The 20,933-nt window shown below is 34.0% G+C and overlaps 1 protein-coding gene across 2 annotated transcripts in view; it reads left to right on the top strand.

Moving 5' to 3' along the window:
- LOC143249658 (RNA-binding protein 38-like) overlaps nt 1-20,933 on the top strand; it is a 101,342-nt gene extending 80,409 nt beyond the window's left edge. For both annotated transcript variants that reach the window (XM_076499928.1, XM_076499927.1), the window contains exon 4: nt 12,637-20,933. In XM_076499928.1, the coding sequence (XP_076356043.1) occupies nt 12,637-12,949 (313 nt within the window). In that variant the 3' untranslated portion in view covers nt 12,950-20,933. The remainder of the gene's footprint in view (nt 1-12,636) is intronic.

Raw genomic sequence — 20,933 nt, 5'->3', positions numbered from 1 at the left:
TCGATAACCATGGTGGGCATCTTAAAGATAGCTCGGTGTGTAGTTTAACAGCTAACAAACAAATATATATAATTCCTATTACTTTATGAAACTGGATATTCTTAATTTTCGCCAGTTACCTAGATTTGAAAAAAAATATAGTACTGGTTCAGATGCATTGTTCTTTTATTTTATAATATAACATTTATAGTTACTATTGAACTGTTTAGACAATCTCTTTATGACTTGGTAATATTTGTTTGGAATGGCTTCTACTGAAAGGGAACACACACACTACTGTTTGTAAAATATAACATACAATGGAATTTTGTTCTGGCGGGGCTTTCCACGTGCTATAAAAAAAAAGCTGAAACATAAATAGAAAATTTGCCTTCACATATATATAAAAGAAAGGTCGAGTATATTAATTGTTTTTAAAATACGGCACCGTCACGTGGAACATCCCTCGAGTTCGTCTCCCAAACAAAGTTAACAAGAATTTGGCTTCCTCGTTTAGCCTACATCAATGGCTGTCATCGCGATAAAATAAAAGTGCCTTCGACACACATATCCTTCTAAAGTGACTTCGTGCTGAGAAAGTGCGTCAGTCATGAACAGTGGAGCTGACTTATCTTTATACACACTTTATACTCAGTGTATATAAAACTTGAGGTTATTACTAATGGTTTATTCGTTACCACACGGTGATTGTCAATACAAATTAGTATATTATTAGAAAATAACGGCAGTGTTTGCGATAAGGGTGTGATATATTAACATAACGTTTTGGAACAACGTGGTACCTATTGGTCAATCTCGGCTATTCCTGTTCTACAAAATCCTGTTGTAAATCTACAGTATTATTTTCTCAGCTAGCAAAACCCAAGACCTTAAGATCATTTGCAAATTTAAGTAATTTATTGACAGTTTCTTCATCTATGTCATTGATGTAAATAAAAAAGAGCATAGGTTCTAAGACTGAACCTTGAAGCATCCCGCTTATAACATTAATCCAGTTGACTGAACTGAATTTGTAACAACCTTCTGCTTTCTTCCATCCAGCCACTTTTTCTATCCAGTTTGCTAACTTATTCCCCACACCTATAGAGAAAATGTTTTATAAGTTTTTCATGTGATACCTTGTCAAATGCTTTGTGAAAAATCCAGATATACCAAACATATTCCCTTACACTCACCTACATAATTAATAACACTTTAAAAGAATGTCAAAAGATTTGTAAAGCAAGATTTTACCCTTGTGAAACGATATTGAATAGTCAATAAAATTCTAAAATTTGGTAAATGACTTTGCAAAGCATCTTTTAATAGACTTTCCAAAAATTTTGCCACAATTAATTTAAGACCAATGGGTCAGTAATTACTGGGACAATTTTTGTTACCTCCCTTGAAAAGAGAAGTTACAGTAGATAATTTTCAATCTTCTGGTACCTGCCAACTATTCAAGGACTGAGAAAAAAATAGTAGTAAATGACTTCTTTAAAACCCTTGAGGATGTATTAACTGTCCCAGGAAACTTATCGTTTTTTAAACTACCCAATATTTTCTTAACCATCTCAGAATTAATGCAATCATCTTGTTTGATCTTGCTTCCATCTATTGTCTGTTCAAGATGTGGAATATTATTTATATCTTCGTTAGCAAAAACCAAAGAAAGAGCAATTTAATAAGCCAGCCATCTCATAGTCATCACATATTGGCCTTCTTTATCCTCCCTCAAGGGTCCTACCCCCATTGTGACATTTTATTTACTCTTATATTAGATATGATTACCGTTAAGTTTTACACTTCCTTTCATCCTTTTCTCATACATCCTTTTTGATGTCCTAATTTCCTGTTTCAGTAAGTTTTTTGTCTTTTATAATCTTTTTTTTAAATATCATCTCATACCAATCAACTTAAATTTCTTATGCTTTAATTTTATCTTTTAAGCTCTTTGAGAGCCAACCTGGTTTTTTATTTGCAGCTACCCTTTTTTTTCTGCAAGAAATACGTTTACCTTGAACATTTAAAATTTACCTTTAAAAATTTTTCGCAAATGATCAGTGTTTCCAAATAACTCAGCTGCCAAATTCACAAAAGATAATTTTTCACATTTTTTTCAAAATTTGTTTGTTTGTTTTTTTAATTTGCAACTAAAATATCATTATTCCTTATCTCCATCTGCAATAAAACATCGAATCTAATAGAGCAATGATCTTTTTTACCAAGATTTTCTACAGTTTCCACGCTCGCAATCACTTCTATATTTGAAATTAACAATAAATTTAAAATAACATTGTTTCTAATAGGTTCCTTGACTAATTGGCGAAGAAAGCCACCCTAGATAGTTTTCAAAACCCTTTTCCTTCGTGGTTTGACTTTAGCATTTCCCAATCTATATACCTGAAATTAAAATCACCCACAGTTATGATTTCATTAACAGTTGAAATCTTAATCTCATTGTAAAGTTTTTCACTAATTTCATCAGTATCACCTGGTGGTCTGTAACGAATTCCCACTAAAAACCTTTTCCCTTTATATCCACTCTTAGAAGGCCAAGTGAGTTCAATCTCTTCGCTGTGTTCTTTGATATCTTCAATTTCAACATGATGTAACTCAGATTTTTACATATAAAGCCACCACGACCTTCCCTTCTTCAGTATTCTATCCTTATTAATTAGCTTGTAACTCTGTGTTTCAAAAAATTTTCTGTCATCAAAATCATCTATATTTAACCATGTTTCAGTTATTTCCATTATAACAAAATCCTTTATACTTACACGTGCTTTAAAGTCATCTGTTTTATTTTGTATACTTCTAGCATTACAACTTAAGTTAAGCCTACCTTTATAACTACTTCTATACTCATTTCCTATGGTAAGCGTTTTTCCGCACCTTAATTTTGCATTTAGTTTATCCTGGTCCTCATCGTTGTCTAGTCCTTCCTTTACAACTGAGTTAATATCCTTGGCAAACAAACCTGTCTCTATCTACCCTATTTAAATGTTAGTCATCCATTCCAAAAAGCTCATTCTTATATACTAACCTAAGCCTAGCATTTACCCTTAGTGACCTACTTTAACTTCTCTACAAGTAATTCTGGCAGTATCCCTGACAAAATAGGTTATAGTCTCTTTCTTTAAATGTTTCATCAACTTATTGTACTTACTAATACATCTTCTCACCTACTTCGCCCTGGACCCTTTATTATATCTCTTGCTCTGTGAGATATATTCTCCACCAGTGCCCCTGGGTGGCAAGCATATTATTTTCACCCTATTTACCCTACAGACTATCCTATCCACATGCATTGTCAATGAATCACCAGTAACTTTAACCTCCTTAGTATCCACATCCTTCCCTGACCCCTTTGCTTTCCTTCCAGTAGTTCCTCATCTACAGAAGCCAAGGAAACTTGTTGCTCAACAGAATAGGGTAATTATAAGTCAGTTCACCACTTTCTACTCTAATAGTACTCTTTCCGACTTCCACAAAGTCATTGTTAGCTCATGTATTCTTTACACTACTCCTGAGATCCTGCTGCGATTTCTCACAGTGTACATTTATATTTATTTATCGACTGGGTTAGTATTAACGTGCCAGCTAGGTGTATTGCCTTATATTCATATATAAATATGAAAAAGTAAATTTTTATTAGAACGTATATGTAAACATCACACACTCACATTTGTATATACTAGCATAAACATCCTCTTCATTGAAAAAAAAATTAGAAAAAGTGAAAATTTTCTAAAAAGCGATTATTCTAGGAAGTGCTCCACAAGAAAGTGCTTAGATCGTGCTGATATATAAACTGTAATGTTTATAAAAATATTAAAAATAGTAGTCCTTATTGAAATACAGTTTTTAATAACTCCATTTTTTCAGCATTATATTTACAAATTACACAATCAACTCCTCACGTACAGTCCTAGTGGAAGTTGTGTTCTTGTTATGAGGAGAGTGTTTTTAATTATATTCTGTGATAAAGAAATGGTTGTTGCACATATCATACTTATTTTTCTAAGAGTCAAAATCTTGAATTCCCAAAGTATGAAATTTTTCTATGGATTTCTGTCGATGGTGCTATTCAAAAGATCGCGCCACATTATGTTATTTCAATCGCATACATAGATATATAGATATATTCATGCTACTTTCATTATAGTAGGATATGAACCGCGAAAACGTCTTAAAATTTGTATTATTCGTGACGTAACGTAGAACTCCGAAATGTACTTCAAAGTTTCTACATTCAGCTTTAAGTTTGGAGCTCATTCTTGGTGAGATAAACAGTTCGTTTAGTTGAAATTTGTTTGTCATTAGTCATCTGATCATGTAGCGTTATATATGTTACAAATATGAACACATGTTAGTTTTTATTGTTGTTATTAAGCAAAAGACTACATAAAGGGCTATATGTGCTTTGCTCACCAGGGGTTTAGAAAAAAGATTTCTAGTGGTTAAAATCCACAGACACACCGCTGTGACGCTAAGGGACAAGTAGTTAGGCCGAGAATAATTTAATAAGGGATTTTAGAAAATCTCATGGAATTCTACGAAATATCTGTTTGCTTCTTTCGAAGAGTAAATAAAGAAAGATGGCAGTAGAAGTTGATATAAAACTTGTATGTCTGTTTTATTTTAAATCATTGACAACTCATGTAACTTTTAATTAAACGATAATATGTTCGAGAAGTTTAGGTTTGATTTGTTTTGAATTTGGCTCAAAGCTACACGATGACTATCTGCGCTAGCCGTCCCTAATATACCAGTGTAAGACTACAGGGGAGGAAGCTAACACCCACCACCAACTCTTGGGCTGCTCTTTTACCAACGAATAGTGGGGTTGGCTGTCACATTATAACGCCCCCACGGCTGAAAGGGTGAGCATGTTTGGTGGGACGGGGATTCGAACCCATGACCCTCAGATTACGAGTCGAGCGCCCTAACCACCTGGCTATGCCGGGCCCTAAGACTTAAGTATCCGTATTTTCGCTAAAGTGTATATAAAAATATATCTTGATGCAATCTTTGCTAGATTTGAAGTGTCACCGAGTCAATCGAAGTAGTTACACTGTCACTGTAATTAATGGATTTAATTATAAAGATTTTATTCAACTTACTCAATAATTAATGAATGTAAAAATCTGAAGCTTATTATTCTTGTACAGTTTGTTTATCCGCTTCGTAGAATAACCTATTATTGTCTAAAAATGTGAACATCACACAACTCGTAATGTCTGTAATTGTCACCCGATGGGTCAAAGATAAATTTTCTTACTTGTAACACTAAAATCCAGGGTTAATAGCCGTGATGGACAGAGCTCAGATAAATAATCCAATGTGTTGCTCAAACAAACAAAACAATCGCTTCTTAAGCTTTAATTGTGAATTACCAGAAGATTCAAAAAGTTCGTTTCTAAAAAAACAAACAAAAAACAAACGATAACATTGGTTAATTAGACGTTTTGATGCTAACCTTTGTGGCCCAGCATGACTAGGTGGATTAAGGCGTTTGACTTGCGATCTGAGGGTCGTCCTTTCAGCCGTGGGGGTGTTATAATGTGACAGTCAATCTCGCTATTCGTTGGTAAAAGAGTAGCCCAAGAGTCGGCGGTGAGTGGTAATGACTAGCTGCTTTCCCTCTAGCCTTATACTTCTAAATTAAGGACGGCTAGCGCAGATAGCCCACGAGTAGTTCTGCGCAAAATTTAAAACAAACAAACAAGCTAACCTATGTTAATGTCTATATAAACAAATATGCTAAAGAATCGTCTTAAAATAGACCCGAGAGATCTATGAGTAATAACTGATCCGTTTATAATGTTTTTCTTACATGTTAAATCTCTGTTACCCTTCCTGTTCGTCCATAATTTATAGAGTAGTATCAAGTATATTCTCAGAAATTGTAAATATATGTATATCAAATAAGTAGTAACTTTGATTTTGAGATACGTTCTTGTAAAGAGCGCTATTTTTTGTTTCTTTCACTGATACTGGAGAGATCCTTTGACGAGCTAACCCTGTGTTCAGTCTCTCTGAACTCCCTCTCTGTTCGCAATATGTTATTTTGTCATCTCGTTTCTGACTCAGCACCTTCTGACATTCCACGCAATTAGAATTCTCAAAGGCTTATATGTTATCCTCAAAATATCGCATACAGTCTTCTTATCTTTGTTCTAGATTTAAATAGTTTTCTTGCTCGTTTTAGGCAGATAAATAGCATACAGTTGCTTTTATCACAATGATAATAAGTCAAACACTAATCGTAAGACTATTCTAATAAAAGGCACATTCATCATTGCGCTTCAACAAAATGTTCTTTATTTCAACAATCTGAAATAATCGGATTCAAGAGGATATTGCTAGTTAATATTGATTTATTTTAACGGGTAGTATCTCTTCATACTAGCTGATGAACCTCAAAATAAATATGAAATAAAAAAATCTATGTTACGTACTACAAAAAGCATACAAATCGTGCTGTAGTTAAAAGGATTCTAAAAATGTATCTCACAATGGCTGGTATGGGTATTAACACATATTGATAAGCGGAGAACAACATTTCGACATTCCTAGGTCATCTTCAGGTTAACAAAGTCATCAAGAATCAAGAAACCTGAAGATGCCCTAGGAAGGTCGAAACATTGTTCTCTGCTTATAAATAAAAGTGTTAATACCCATACCAGACGTTCTGAGATACATTTTTCTTTCAAGTGGGTTTCTCGTCATCGAGAAGGATTCTAAGGTATTTTACTTCCAATACACATTGAAACAAAAATAAACATACATGGCCTCAAATCACGATTTTTTTTTTGAAAAGCACCAAAACGATTACTAATTATAATAGTAATAGACACCATTGAGATAGGAAATGCAACCTTTTGTGACGTCTGCAGTTTTAGTTCTTTTGGGTTCATTATTTTTTGTCGTGGGTAAAAGTGAGAAAAAATTCAGTTTACAACTGAGTAAGTGATTGTATGTTTTTCTTCTACGAACGATCGTTTACGTTACATAATTTCATAAAGTAAAGAATATTATTTTAACGACCATGTATGATTACGTTAGTATGTGTGTTTTGTTTTTGAATTTCGCGCAAAGCTACACTGGGGTTATCTGCGCTAGCCATCCCCTATTTAGCAGGATAAGACTACAGGGAAGGCAGCTAGTTATCAACACCCACCACCAAGTGTCGGGCTACACTTTTACCAACGAATAGTGGGATTGACCGTCACATTATGACGCCCCTACGGCTGAAAGGTCGAGTATGTTTGGTGTGGTGAAGATTCGAACCCGTGACCCTCAGATTACGAGTCGAGTACCCTAACCATCTGGTCATGCGGGAGAATTTGGTAGAAATGCCATCATGCCTTACAACCACCAATTTATTTTATAACAAAATCAAACTATCTGGTCGTTCTAAGATTTCAACTTATCGAAACGAAATTGGGTGGAAATTGTTCTTTTCAAATGAAAATAGCTCATGCTTATAAAGGTATTATTATTATATCGTAAACTACATCCTGAATCACTTTGCCACAGGATAAAAGCCCCATGTGACACAACGAGATACCTAAGGATTTACAACGATAGAAACCATGGTTGGAAGAGTATAGATAGCTCGTTGTGTAGCTTTATGTTTAACCTCAAATAACCGTAAAATAAAAGGCAAACCTTATTTATGTTCAATATAATCAAATTAAACATATGTGTATATATTACTTATGTTTTACATTACTGAAAAGCCGAAAATTCTTGAATTTCAACCATTGTATGAATTTCAATATATACAGATGGAGAGAGGTAACTATCTTATAATGTTAATGATGGCAGCTTGTCACATAAATGAAAGGTTGACGAGTAAACAGGTTATTTTTTTCTCTCGCACACAACTACTAACAGGTTTTATCTTAAATGTAGAACTCGTTGAATATTACAGAATTTCAAGAACTAATTATTTATTTTTCCCAAAATGGACATTCTTATATCAGAAATATCACATTTCTGTTCATTTATAAGGATTACGACTCTTCAATGGCTGCCAAAGAATTTTAAAATTACTCTCCTTTTTAGAATCCTTCTCGATGACGAGAAACCCACTTGAAAGAAAAATGTATCTCAGAACGTTTGGTGTGGGTATTAACACTTTTATTTATAAGCAGAGAACAATGTTTCGACCTTCCTAGGGCATCTTCAGGTTTCTTGATTCTTGATGACTTTGTTAACCTGAAGATGATCCAGGAATGTCGAAATGTTGTTCTCCGCTTATCAATATGTGTTAATACCCATACCAGCCATTGTGAGATACATTTTTAGAATCCTTGTAACTACAACACGATTTGTATGCTTTGCGTAGTACCTAACATAGATTTTTTTATATATTTTTGTCTGTTCTATTGTCAGTGAAATTTGAGTATATTGGTATACTGTTATAAACTGTTTAAAGATTTCGTTTTAGTAATATGTTGTAAATTGTTAAACTAATAAATATATATATATATCAAGTACCTTCTGACGGTTGACTGTGTGGGATAATGTACCTTTTTGACGGTTGACTTTGTGGAATAATGTACCTTTTTGACTGTTAACCTTGTGGGATAATGGCTCTTCAGTTGTTTTACTAAAAACTTGTTCACTCAGGAATTCGTTTGGTCATTCATGTTTTTTCGCTTTGGTTCTGGTGGCCAGTTTAAAACAGTCTTTATTAGAATTATACTCCCTGATGACTCTATGATATGTTTGACGGCATATAACTATAAGAACTGTGTTTCGATACCTGCTGTGGGCAGAGTACAACTAGTTCATTATGTATACAAGGAGTTTCTATTCACGTATTAAAAGTAAATAACGTTTGTTTTGGGTTCGAAACTTTCACATTCTTTGCCACGGCGAGTTTCAAGCAATCGTAATGATGTCTGTAGATTTACTTATTTCGTCTAACAGTTACTTTTTGGAAGATCAGCCCTACTATTTCGTAAGTAGAAAGATTATTTTTAATTACCTGTGACGCCAGTGCATTAGATCCGAGTATGATGTGTTCATGATATCGAAAACTGTGACCCCTATTGCAAGTATACATGCACACAAGATAAACATTTCGCGAAGTTGGGGGTTGCACGTTGAGTAATAAAAATGTTTTTTCATTGTCATATAAGCAAGAGTTCCATTAAAGTATGATGATTTGTGCTTGACAGTAAACAAAATTTGTTAGAATATTCTGTGTTCCTGAGTTGAAAGGTTCTACTTTTATAGCTAGTTTTAACCCTAATCTTTTTCGGCAGTTTGGATGAATTATATAGAGTTGCAAGTATCCTTTTTAAAACACTTGTGTAAATATCTGAACGATAAGCACAAAATTAGTTGTTTTCTTTCTTCAACAGGAATTCCTAGCACCATAAAAACTATTTACTTTACCGAATAGTTGGCTATTGACATTTGCTGTTGTGTTTCTACTTCATTTATAAAATAAACATTATTTTATTTGTATTGTTTGCACTGTCACAACGACAACTAGCTGTTTATGTGTAAAGTTGGCCAGTGTACACCAGTACTGTAAAACCTGTATAAGGAATTCACTCATAGTGTGTCTGTCTGTGATTTTTTCATTAAGTACGATCACTTTAATGTTACCTACCCTTCCCCTAACCCCACGGTGGCTCAAAGGAAAGTCTAAGAGCATATAACACTTAAAAGCGGATTTTTAGTGCCCATGGCGAGCAGAGCGCAGATAACTCATTGTATAGCTTTGTGCTTAAAGATAAACATCACTGTTACCTATTGTGTATTTAAACAGCTTGTTCATTTGAACAAATTTGGACAAATGCCCAATGGATGATGAATTTGTATTTGCAGTTTAGTATTTGGGTTTAAGATTAAACCCAAAATCGTGTGAGATAATTTGGAATTTTAGTTGGAAACTCGGAGGACACAGCAGATTAGCCTGGCGTGTCTTTGCTACAAAAAAAACACAGAGAGCGAAACATCGTTGCAAACAATAATCCCTAAGCTAACAGACAGGGCTTTGTACTTCAATTAATTTATTGTATGTGACTTCTCAGTCATCTCAGTTTATAATAATCTATAATGCACAAAACAATGAAAGGAAAACTGGATTTAATAACAGCTTAGTTGTGACGAGAATGAAACCACCCTTATAAAATAATATCCTTCACTCGTCCCAGTTCATTATCAAAGAAGTCAAACAGCAAGAGCAGCCTGGCACCCACACTATATGCGTATAGTCGTGGTATTAATAAGGTTCTAATATATCCTCGACTATTCTTCAAAATGAGTTATTTCTCGGATATCTTTAGTGTTTCGATTCATTGACAAAATGCGACACGCTTTCCCAAGTCCATCTACTGTATTAATGTCCGTCGAGTGTGCATGACATTCCAACCAGTTAATTTCTTTTTCTTCAGAATTTTTTTAGGGTTACGTCAGCTGTTGTTAACCATCAGGCTGAACTCAGAAAAAAATGCAACAACATATGGTAGCACAAACAGTCATAGAATGCGGTCCCTATAATATGCAGTATTAGTGGTATCATTAGGCATGCATCAGTATTTATTTCTGCCCACACGATGCGTTCACCACTGCTTAATATGAGTTATTTTTATTTAAGAAAAGATTATTTCTTGTTCCAGACTTACTTCGAATGGGTATACGATTGTTGGCTAAATGAATGATAAAGCTAACGACGTCTATAGAGAGTGTATTGCTCTACATGTTGTTGGTCCTTTGTATATGGGCCTTACTGTGAGAGAAAGACACCTTACTGATCGTTTGACATGCAGGCTGACTTTATGAATCTGTTTATAACCGTTTCTACATTAACAAACTGTTTAGTAGCGGCTTAAGTGTCTAATTTAGTCTCTGAACATAGTGCGGTGAGTCAGAATCCATAGACAGCATAATATTATATTGCTGACCATGATCTGCTTCATTCAGGTGTTAGAGCAAAGGCACCATTGGCTCTGCCTTCTGAGTTACTCATAGTCGACAAACAACAGTCTATGTGATTGGTCGGTTGCAATCAGTTCGATGGATACACGTATGATTGAAACATGGAAATCACTTCAAAATGTGATTCACTTCCAAGAGATACCTTAAACAAAACTGCGTGAGATCTTGTTGACTGTCATATTATAATTTTTACAGTGAAAAAACTGCCTTTGGCTTCCATAATACGCAAGTATGCTCGTCATATTTCTTGCCCTCCTCCCAGTGCAACAACAGCAAATGACCAATCAGTGTGCTTTTAGATATCATTACTGATTGTCAGTTGGCTGATTTGCGTAGCAGTGTACTACTGAAAATATGATTGATATTACTTCCCAACATTGGTTTTGCCTTGTCACAGTATAATATTGCAAAAACCAATAATCCTTTAATCGTTTTCTACAGTGATCGGTTGTGTTGAAGTTCGCGTTAAGGCCTTCTGCAGTAGCAGTCCTTAATTTAGTAGTGATAGACTAGAGGGAATGCAACTAGTCAATACCACCCACCCACAGCTCTTGGGCTACTCTTTTACAAACGAATGGTAAGGTTGACTGTCATAGCCTTTGGCTTTCATAATACGCAAGTATTCTCGTCATATTTCTTGCCTTCCTCCCAGTGCAACAGCAGCATATCTGCGGACTTACGACATTAGAAATCGGGTTTTGATACCCGTGATGGGCAGAGTACAGATGGCCCATTGTGTAGCTTTGCGCTAAACTTCAAACACACAATGACATTCCTTGTTAAATAAACTTAACGAGTGACAAGTCTGAAAGAGAAAAACGATTTTGATATGGTTTTGACAAATGTTTGATTTTGAATTTCGCGCAAAGCTACACGAGGGTTATCTTCGCTAACCGTCCCTAATATAGCAGTGTAAGACCACAGGAAAGGTAGCTAGCACCAACCGCCAACTCTTGGGCTACTCTTTACCAACGAATAGTGGAGTTGATTGTCACATTATAACACCCCCACGGCTGAAAAGGCGAGCATGTTTGGTATGACGGGGATTCGAACCCGCGACCCTCAGATTACGAGTCGCACGCCTTAACACGCTTAGCCATGCCGGGCCATGTGTCCCCTAAATAAAGATAAAAAGGAATTGATAGCCCCACACACACACACACCCCGTCAGTGGCACAACAATATGTGTGCGGACTGACACACATAAAAACTGAGTTTCGATACCCCCGGTGAGCAGAGTACTGATAGTTCATTGTGTCGCTTTGTGCTTAATTCTAAACAAACAAACACAAATTTAACAAACCCATTGAAACAGCCGTAAATAAATCATTTTAATATACATGCATGCATATAGTGATGTAATAGTACATGCTACATTGTAATATTTCTAAATGGTAGTACTATATTTTAAAAGCAACTGTCAGTATTGGTCTTCATACGATGTGATTGATAGCCGTTATAGACAATGCAGACGCTCACTGTTCGTTTCAGTATTTTAGTATTTTGTCTGTCACTAACAAATTCACTGTAGTATAATGGTTTTACCAAACCCCTAATAGCTTTATTTCTCTTTATCGATGTTGTATGAGTTTTTGTAATTCTGTTCATTTTGGTTATATATATAGAAATTTATCAGAGAATAAAAAATGTACATGTAAAAAATTACATTATATTTTTTTCTCTTTCCAGCCTGTCACCTCAGTATCTGTATCCATCCCCGTACGTTACGTCATCAAGCATATTGCTACCCCCGAACGTGCCTTTCTCTTCAGTTCCAGCAGCAGCTTGGCATTTCTACGACTACGCAGCTGCGTACCATTCGGCTCAGTTTGCTAACGGTTTGGATTCTTTGCCCTACACTTATCCGAGTGCTACCTCAGCGCCATCTACTGGCCACAGCAACTCTCCGTATCTACAGCCCCAGGTTTACCCATACACCTTTCCGACTGTTGGATTTACACCTTATGCACCTCAGCCTCAAATACAGGAACCAAGGCTGTAACAACACATTTCTCTCTGGGAGTGAGATTTTTTTTTTTTTGTAAATGCCTTATTTACTGTTAAAAACTGTTTCATAATGCTGTGTAACCGTATCAGCTGGAGAAAAAAAATTTGCATAGTCAGGTGACAAATATTACACTAATTTATTTATCTTAGATTGCAAAATTCAAACTTATATGAAAGAAGAAGATAAAAACACGTCATGTCATTGTCGTCCGAATATATTTTTTTTTGTATTTCAGAGACGCAGAACTTGTATCAATGTGTTTAATTTTAGCAGCGTATGTTTTGTATTACATTAACAGTAAAACATTCAACCGCAGTGCTTTTAATATTATATTCTTCTATATATACGTATTCGATTCTGTTTAGTTGACCTAGCTTCACTAGTATTTAGTGACACGGCATAAGAAATATGAAAGTGTTATAGAAAGTATAAATAGTCAACTAGCTTGCAAGTCTTATGTGTTTTCTGTTTTATTGCCTAGCTTTAAGATTACACATAAGTTAGGATTTTGAGACTACGTGAAAGGAGTCAGGCTTACACTTCTTCATAAAAGAAGTAAAGTGTCTTAAGATTAAGCAGATTTTTTAAAGATATCAATTTAAAAATATAAATATCCGAAATGAAATTTTGACAGTTAGGGATATTGATTTTAAAAATTTGATAACGCATATATTTTCGTTATGGCGTTTCACAAGTTCTTGGTATTGACTTTGGTGTTGGACTTTGTTTCGAATAATTACGTCTCATTGTTGATAATGGCGAAGAGTCTTAGACTATCGTGCTGTGACGTCATGAAATATTAAATATGCACTTGTCTTGTCCAATTTATGCTAACGTGAGAACGTTTGTCAGTTTCAATCATATATTTTGTAAGCATACGTGAAAGTCTTAAAATATCAAATACATTGTATGTCGTAGCGGTTTTACATTGAATGAAAGCTTAAAAAATACTTTTATAAATAAACGTTCAGGACATTTAATGATTTCTTTCTTTTAATTGAAATGTGCAAAAAGAAAGTTCAAATTGTCATGAAATGGATGCTAACTACCAGTTGTTCTACACGTGTATTTATTCTATGTAAGTCGATAATACTTTTACGACGTTAAAAAACAACAACATAAAGAAATGTAAATTTAATATTCGGATTTACCAAAGTGAAGCTGTCATAGTTGTAAGTTAGTTTTATAGGTTAGTAAATTAATCCATTTCAATTGAGAGAAATGCTAAGTAACGATCATATAATATATGCTTTAAGAAACGATTGTCAATTTAGAAAACGTACCGAGAAATGATACTGATTTAAGAAGTCAACTGTCGAAGAAAGTCACTAGTGCTTTTTTCAAGAGTTTTTTTTTCTCTGACAGCATAGGAAAATTAATTACTGTAAATAAACTAAAACACTTGATTGATTGATCATAAATTCATCTTGAAAATATTGTATCACAATAAGACACAGTAACATTTTTATTGTATTTATATATTTTACTTTTTTGACTCGAATAGCAAAAATGTTTTTCGCTAGGTTTTACTAGCTATGTTAATTTCAACACTTTGAGGTAATACGATTTTGTGACTGGTCATGCTATCCAATTTAATCCGTTAGGTTTAATTCAGTTACCTTATTCTGACAACGAATTGATTTGGTCAAATATATATCAACAGAACTAAATAATTTTTCAGTCTCGCTTATTTATATAATTCCGCAACATTTTGTACATTCACCAGAAAGAACAATGATTATTTAAAACATCGAGGACGCCGAAATTTAAATAACTACACATTAACCCATTTTGGTTGGATAAATGAATAAATATTTCGTTGTTTGCTCAGTGAACCTTATGTGTTGTTCTTTTAATTTGTTTGAAAATTTTGTTCTGTGATCATTATTTAATTTGATATACATTTTCTATTTGTATCATAAGTTCTTATGTCATCTGATTTCACTACTGACAATTGTCACTGAAGAGTGTTTACTCGGGAAAATTAATTAACAGTAAATTTTAGATAAATATACGTAAATCTAATGATGGAAACTGAAATAAAATATATAATAATTCTATTTTTATACCCCACTGAAACGCAACAATGTAATAGAAAGTTTTTATCAAAAGTGTTAGCGTATTTATTAGTGACACGTAACAATGTTTCTTATGAAAGTTGGTTGCTATTGTTAGAAAACGACTGCCATTTGCAGAACAGATTTTACGGCTCAAACGTTTGATATTTTATTTTAAGTAACAATAAGGGAATATGGAAAATAGATTTTTATAATGGAAATCTAGATTTGGTTTCAATATGTTGAACTGATAAAATGAATGCAAAATTTAAGAAATTCGACGGTAGCACATTTTTCTGTTTCTTTCCTAACACAGGGCCTAGCATGGCCAGATGCGTTAAGGCGGGCGACTCGTAATCTGAGGGTCGCGGGTTCGCATCTCCGTCGCGCCAAACATGCTCGCCCTTTCAGCCGTGGGGGCTATATAATGTGACGGTCAATCCCATTATTCGTTGGTAAAAGAGTAGCCCAAGATTTGGCGGTGGGTGATGATGACTAGCTGCCTTCCTTCTAGTCTTACACTGATAAATTAGGGACGGATAGCGCAGATAGCCCTGGAGTAGCTTTGCGCAAAATTCAAAAAACAAACAAACAAACTCTTTTTTTTTTCTTAAAATTCTCTAGATTATTAACTGCTGCTTTCGTTTTATATAATTGAAGGGAATTTATACCAACATTCGGTTTCACCAAACATTATTAGAGGTTAACGATTTTTTTGCGTGATTTATCTCAGGTGCCGTGCAGTAATTGCATACGTTTTCATACTAAATATTTTTGGTTGAACATTATTTTTTATCAAATGAATAAATTATTTTATTGTACAGATAAACAAGTATACTGAGAAACTAGGTTGTCATATTCCTCGTAGAACAGCATTTAATTAAACAAGTACGCTTCGAAACAAAGGAATAAAACATAACAAAAGGAGAAACACAAGCAGTTCAAGGAGAATATTTTTAAGATAAACCAAATTTGGCACCTTTTCTCTTAAGCGTCTTCTAATTTTAGCATTAAAGGATAATTGAGGGATTTCTAACATGTAAAGTATGTAAATTCATTCTCGTTCTTAAATTTTCTGTTTCTTTATATTGTTTGTTTGTTTTGAATTTCGCGCAAAGCTACTCGAGGGCTATCTGCGCTAGCGTCCCTAATTTAGCAGTGTAAGACTAGAGGGAAGTCCGCTAGTCATCACCACCCACCACCATCTCTTGGGCTACTCTTTTACCAACGAATAGTGGGATTGATCGTCACATAATAACGCCCCCACGGCTGAAAGAGCGAGCATGTTTGGTGCGACCGGGATTCGAACCCGCGACCCTCAGATTACGAATCGAACGCATTAACACGCTTGGCCATGCCGGGCCGTTCTTTGTAAATATGCTATTTAAAAGTATATACAGCATTTTAATAATTACGGCCAAGTTTTTGGGAAAAGATAGAAATATAAAGTATCAACTACGTATTTTTTAGTTACGTTTAATAGAAAAGGTGCGCAATGGGCTACTATATCGTGCTTTTCGCGAGTATTGAATCTCACTTTTTATAGTTATAAACTCCTTTAGTTTATCGCTGTGCACCAGAAGGCTTAACTGCGGAATTTATTTTCTTAGATCAGTAGTCCATTTGATTCTAATTCTATAAAATCGTTGTATCAGGTCATCCCTTAAGTAATGTCCGATTTTAAGTTCAGAAAAAGAGAAAAGATTTCAAACGCTTTTAAAGTTATTTAATCAATAATGTATGTTCCATTATTATTAATTACTTCCTGCCAACGATTCACAAGCTCCTGAATGCGACTTCTATAAAATTCTTGGGGTTTGGAGGAAAAGAATGCAGAGAAGGTAGTTTTGACACCTTCATGTGTTTCAAACTCTTTTCCATCAATATAGTTCTGCAAACGTCGGAATACATGATAATCAGATGAGGCAAGGTCTGAAGAATAAGGAGGATGTTGAAGTTATCCCATTCTAGCTCTTCAGTCTTTGCATATGTGATCTTTGCTGTATGTGGCCTTGCATTATCCTGGTGTAACACAACACCTTTACGACTGATCAAAGCAGGCCTCATTTCTTTCAATGCAACATTCAAGCGCTCTAACTGTTGACAATAGAATCTAATGTAATAGTTACATTGAGTGGCAGCAACTTAAAGTGGATTACACCAACAATACTCCACCAAACATTTAACAAGACCTTTCTAGGGTGGAGGTTCATTTTGGGCTGTGATTTAGCCAGGTTACCTGCACCGAACCATTGTCTGCTGTGCTTAACAATTTTATAAATTATCCATTTTTTTTCTCCAGTCACTAACCTGTCTAAAAAAGGTGAATTGCGTTCACGAGAATGCAGAGAAGTGCAAATGTTCACTCTTGCTCTAAGGTTGGCTTCTGTCAAATCATGGGGTTTTCCAAGTTTTAACACCTTTTCAAGCTGTTGCAGATGACGGTGAACTGTTGAATTGGTTGAATTAAACTTCTGTGCTAGTTCTTCGACTGTTACAGCACAATCTTCATCAAGTGCATTCAGCAGCAACTCATCTATAAACGCAACGGGACAACCTTAATGTGGCACATCACTTAAGCTGTAGTCATCTGATCTGAACTTCTGAAACTACCTTCGCCTATTTCTTTCATTGAGAGACTTCGCTCCATAAACACCTTGAATGTTTCGTGTAGTTCCTGCTGCACTATTGCCTTTTTTAAACTCTTAAAGTATTATATACCGAATGTACTTCTCAGACACATCATAAGGGTTTATTTGGTTAATGATCAGAAAAAGTGGAGTTGAGCTAGTTTTGGAGTTGGGCTAGTTTCTCTTATTTATCTGAACATTTTAAACACGTCCTACTACATATTATTGTCATTAAAACCTTCTACAAAGACAGAAATGATGATGCACTTTCTTTATTAAATTTTCAGACATTACTTATGGGACGACCTGATATATCTTTTAAAATTTATATTTGTAAAGCTATTTGGAATGGGGCAATTGTTTGTTGAATTTTGCTCAAAGCTACTTGAAGGCTGTCTGCGCTAGCCGTCTGCAATTTTGTCGTAACAGACTATATTAAAGACACCTAGTTAATAACGAATAATCGGGAGTGATCGCTTGCAATAACAAACACAGAATAAAGGGAGAACACATATTAGATATCCTCTAGAATCTAGATAGTATATTAATACACCAACTAACAACTTAATAATTTTCCTCAATAGATATTGTTTCCTTTAGTGGACTAAAATATATCTTTTTCGGTCTTGTAGCGATAAAGATGAAAGAAAGTGGTATCAAAATGATCTTAGTCAGGAATTTAACTTTAGCGCTAACACTTAAAACGTAAAGTACGCTAAAATGGAGCTAAAACTGGTTTCTTTATATACATAGTTTCGTTGTGTTATGTTATGTATTTATTTATAGTTTTACTCTAAACATTAACTACAATGCAAATCCGGTGAAATTATAAATAATTTAAGTATTTAGATATTTGTATTTAATTATTTATATGTAATTCTTAGGCAATACTTTTATCAGATCTTCTACGTTTATCTCGTAATTTGGAAGAAAAAAGTTCCTTTTAAGAAATCCTTACCAAACATGATTACGTAATTTATTTGCTTCAAAATTAACATTATTCTTATTACTTTGACTATTGTTTTAACTTACACAGTTAATTATATCAATATCACATATTTTGCATTCGGTAAAATTATTTATTTATGTTGAAATTTATTTCTTTTAACTGGAAACAGTGACAAAACTTTCAGACTTTCAACACTTTCTGCTGGTGCTATAAGGTTTTGTGTCCTACACATGTGTGTTTGAAGGAGAACCGATCAGAAACTAAGACGAATAATTTAATACGTGTGTATGTTTGTGAAAAGTTTTCATGTGCTAGTAAGATACACTTTATGAATAAATTAACCAGATGTCACATTATTACTGAGTGATAACAGGAAACTTGTGACGATGACACAAAATCGTAGAACAACAAAATACGTCATATAGGAAGTGTGTAATTCACTACAGATGTAGTATGAAAGTCGTATGGAAGATAGCTACGTTGTTGCCTAAAGATAGAGATTTGAATTTTCTCATAATAGTTGAATAGCTACATAAAACCTTTTGTTTTAGTATCGCGTTTTTTTAAAAATTCAAAACGTGAACTCAAATCATAATAATATGAATATATATTTATATACTGTAATATGGAAGATTTTGTCAATGTAAAGTTACGAGTAAACTTGAAATCTATATACTGAATATTTATACCTGTGTATTTATGTTTAGCGTATTGGCCATTATTGTACCATAAGGCACAAGCTTTTTAAAAATAACCTTGTGTTGAATTATGTTTTTATTATATGGTCTAAATAATGTCATAAGAAGGAACTTTCTACCAAATGATCCATTGTTAATGATGATTTACGACACAATAATAATTGTAATGTATCTCACTGTCATTATTTGGGACTATAAAATTACTGTATTGTTTCGTATCATTGCATTTTTGTAGATGTTTTTGCTTTCGTTAAAATACGTTGATTACACTTACTCATAACGAGACACATTAGTAATTAAGTTTAAAAAGAATAAAACACTTTTAAGTTTTTATTCGAGTAAATTATGGTCACCAACTGCAAGAACGTACGTTGGAGAAGCATACGTTTTCTTAATGTACTTTAATAAGACTTGCAGTAAATAAGTTACATTTCATAACGCTTTTAAGTGGAGTAGTTGTTTCGTAATTACATCGATCTCGGTGCCTGTTAACTTTCACGTGCCTTAAGTTTTGCTCGTGCCTTTAAACTGTTTAATATTTCAATTTCCATTCTGGCATTTCACAAACTTGTGTTTGATGACCAAGACAGAAGATACTGTTTAAACGTTATCGGACACTTTCACATTGTTTTATTGCGAGGAAAAAAAGGTATAGCCGAAAGTAGCAACTTAGTTTTAGAATATCACCATATATTTTATGTCACTTTTTTGTTATAATTATAGAATCAAAGTCTAATTGTTTAGGTAATCATGATCCGTCTGTTTTAATTTCGTACATCTAATAGTAAATGTGTCAACCAGTATTCATGATTAACTATTTTCCTGTATGAATGTTGTATCTGTTCATAACTAGTGAATTGTTGTACCAATTGTTACCAAACCTGACGAATACCCTAAGAGCCCACAGAGGAGTAACATGGGTGTAGTTTTTATTTTAAATGTTAGAATTATTAACACATTTTGGATAATGTCTGTTGAAATTGAAAATAAAAACCGACATTTTTGAAATGTTAATATAAATTGGCATACTTTGATAATTCGATTCTTCTCAGTGGACTCAACTGACAGCCCAATGTGACTATGCTATAAGAAAACATGTACACATACTTTGATAATCGTATGGCTCAATGGGTGTAAATGCAGCAGTAAATACGACTTTATCAGTTATATTTTTCCCAACGTATTTGCATGTGTGGGCTGTCGTTAAATACGTAAATTATTCCAAATGACTTAATGCTAAACAATAAGATTCAATGTATCTACAATCAAAGTTTATTCAAAAGCATAGTAGAAGGAGAGCAATATTCCTGTAATTGTTTACATTTTTTCTGTAGCCCATAAAGTATGTCAAATGGATTAGCTAGTATAAACTTGTAAATAGTATGTGTTTTTATCGTTATTACTCTAGTGACGTATTACAATCCAGTGGTCAAAGATGTTATTGTAAAATCGTAGATCTTTGTTATATTTCTTCGTATTCATCTTTGGCTAACGATACGTATTTCTGTCTTGTCTAATATTATACTTAGCATACAACCTTAATTTATACTAATGTACACTGTTCTCATGGTAAAGATGAAATAAAACGTTATATACATATATATATATATATATATATATGTTATATAATCATTTATAGTCGTC

This window comes from Tachypleus tridentatus, chromosome 4 (assembly GCF_004210375.1).
Source record: "Tachypleus tridentatus isolate NWPU-2018 chromosome 4, ASM421037v1, whole genome shotgun sequence".
Taxonomy (NCBI): domain Eukaryota; kingdom Metazoa; phylum Arthropoda; class Merostomata; order Xiphosura; family Limulidae; genus Tachypleus; species Tachypleus tridentatus.
Note: the sequence above shows the minus strand (reverse complement) of the source record. Positions and strands in the feature narration are given on the sequence as shown.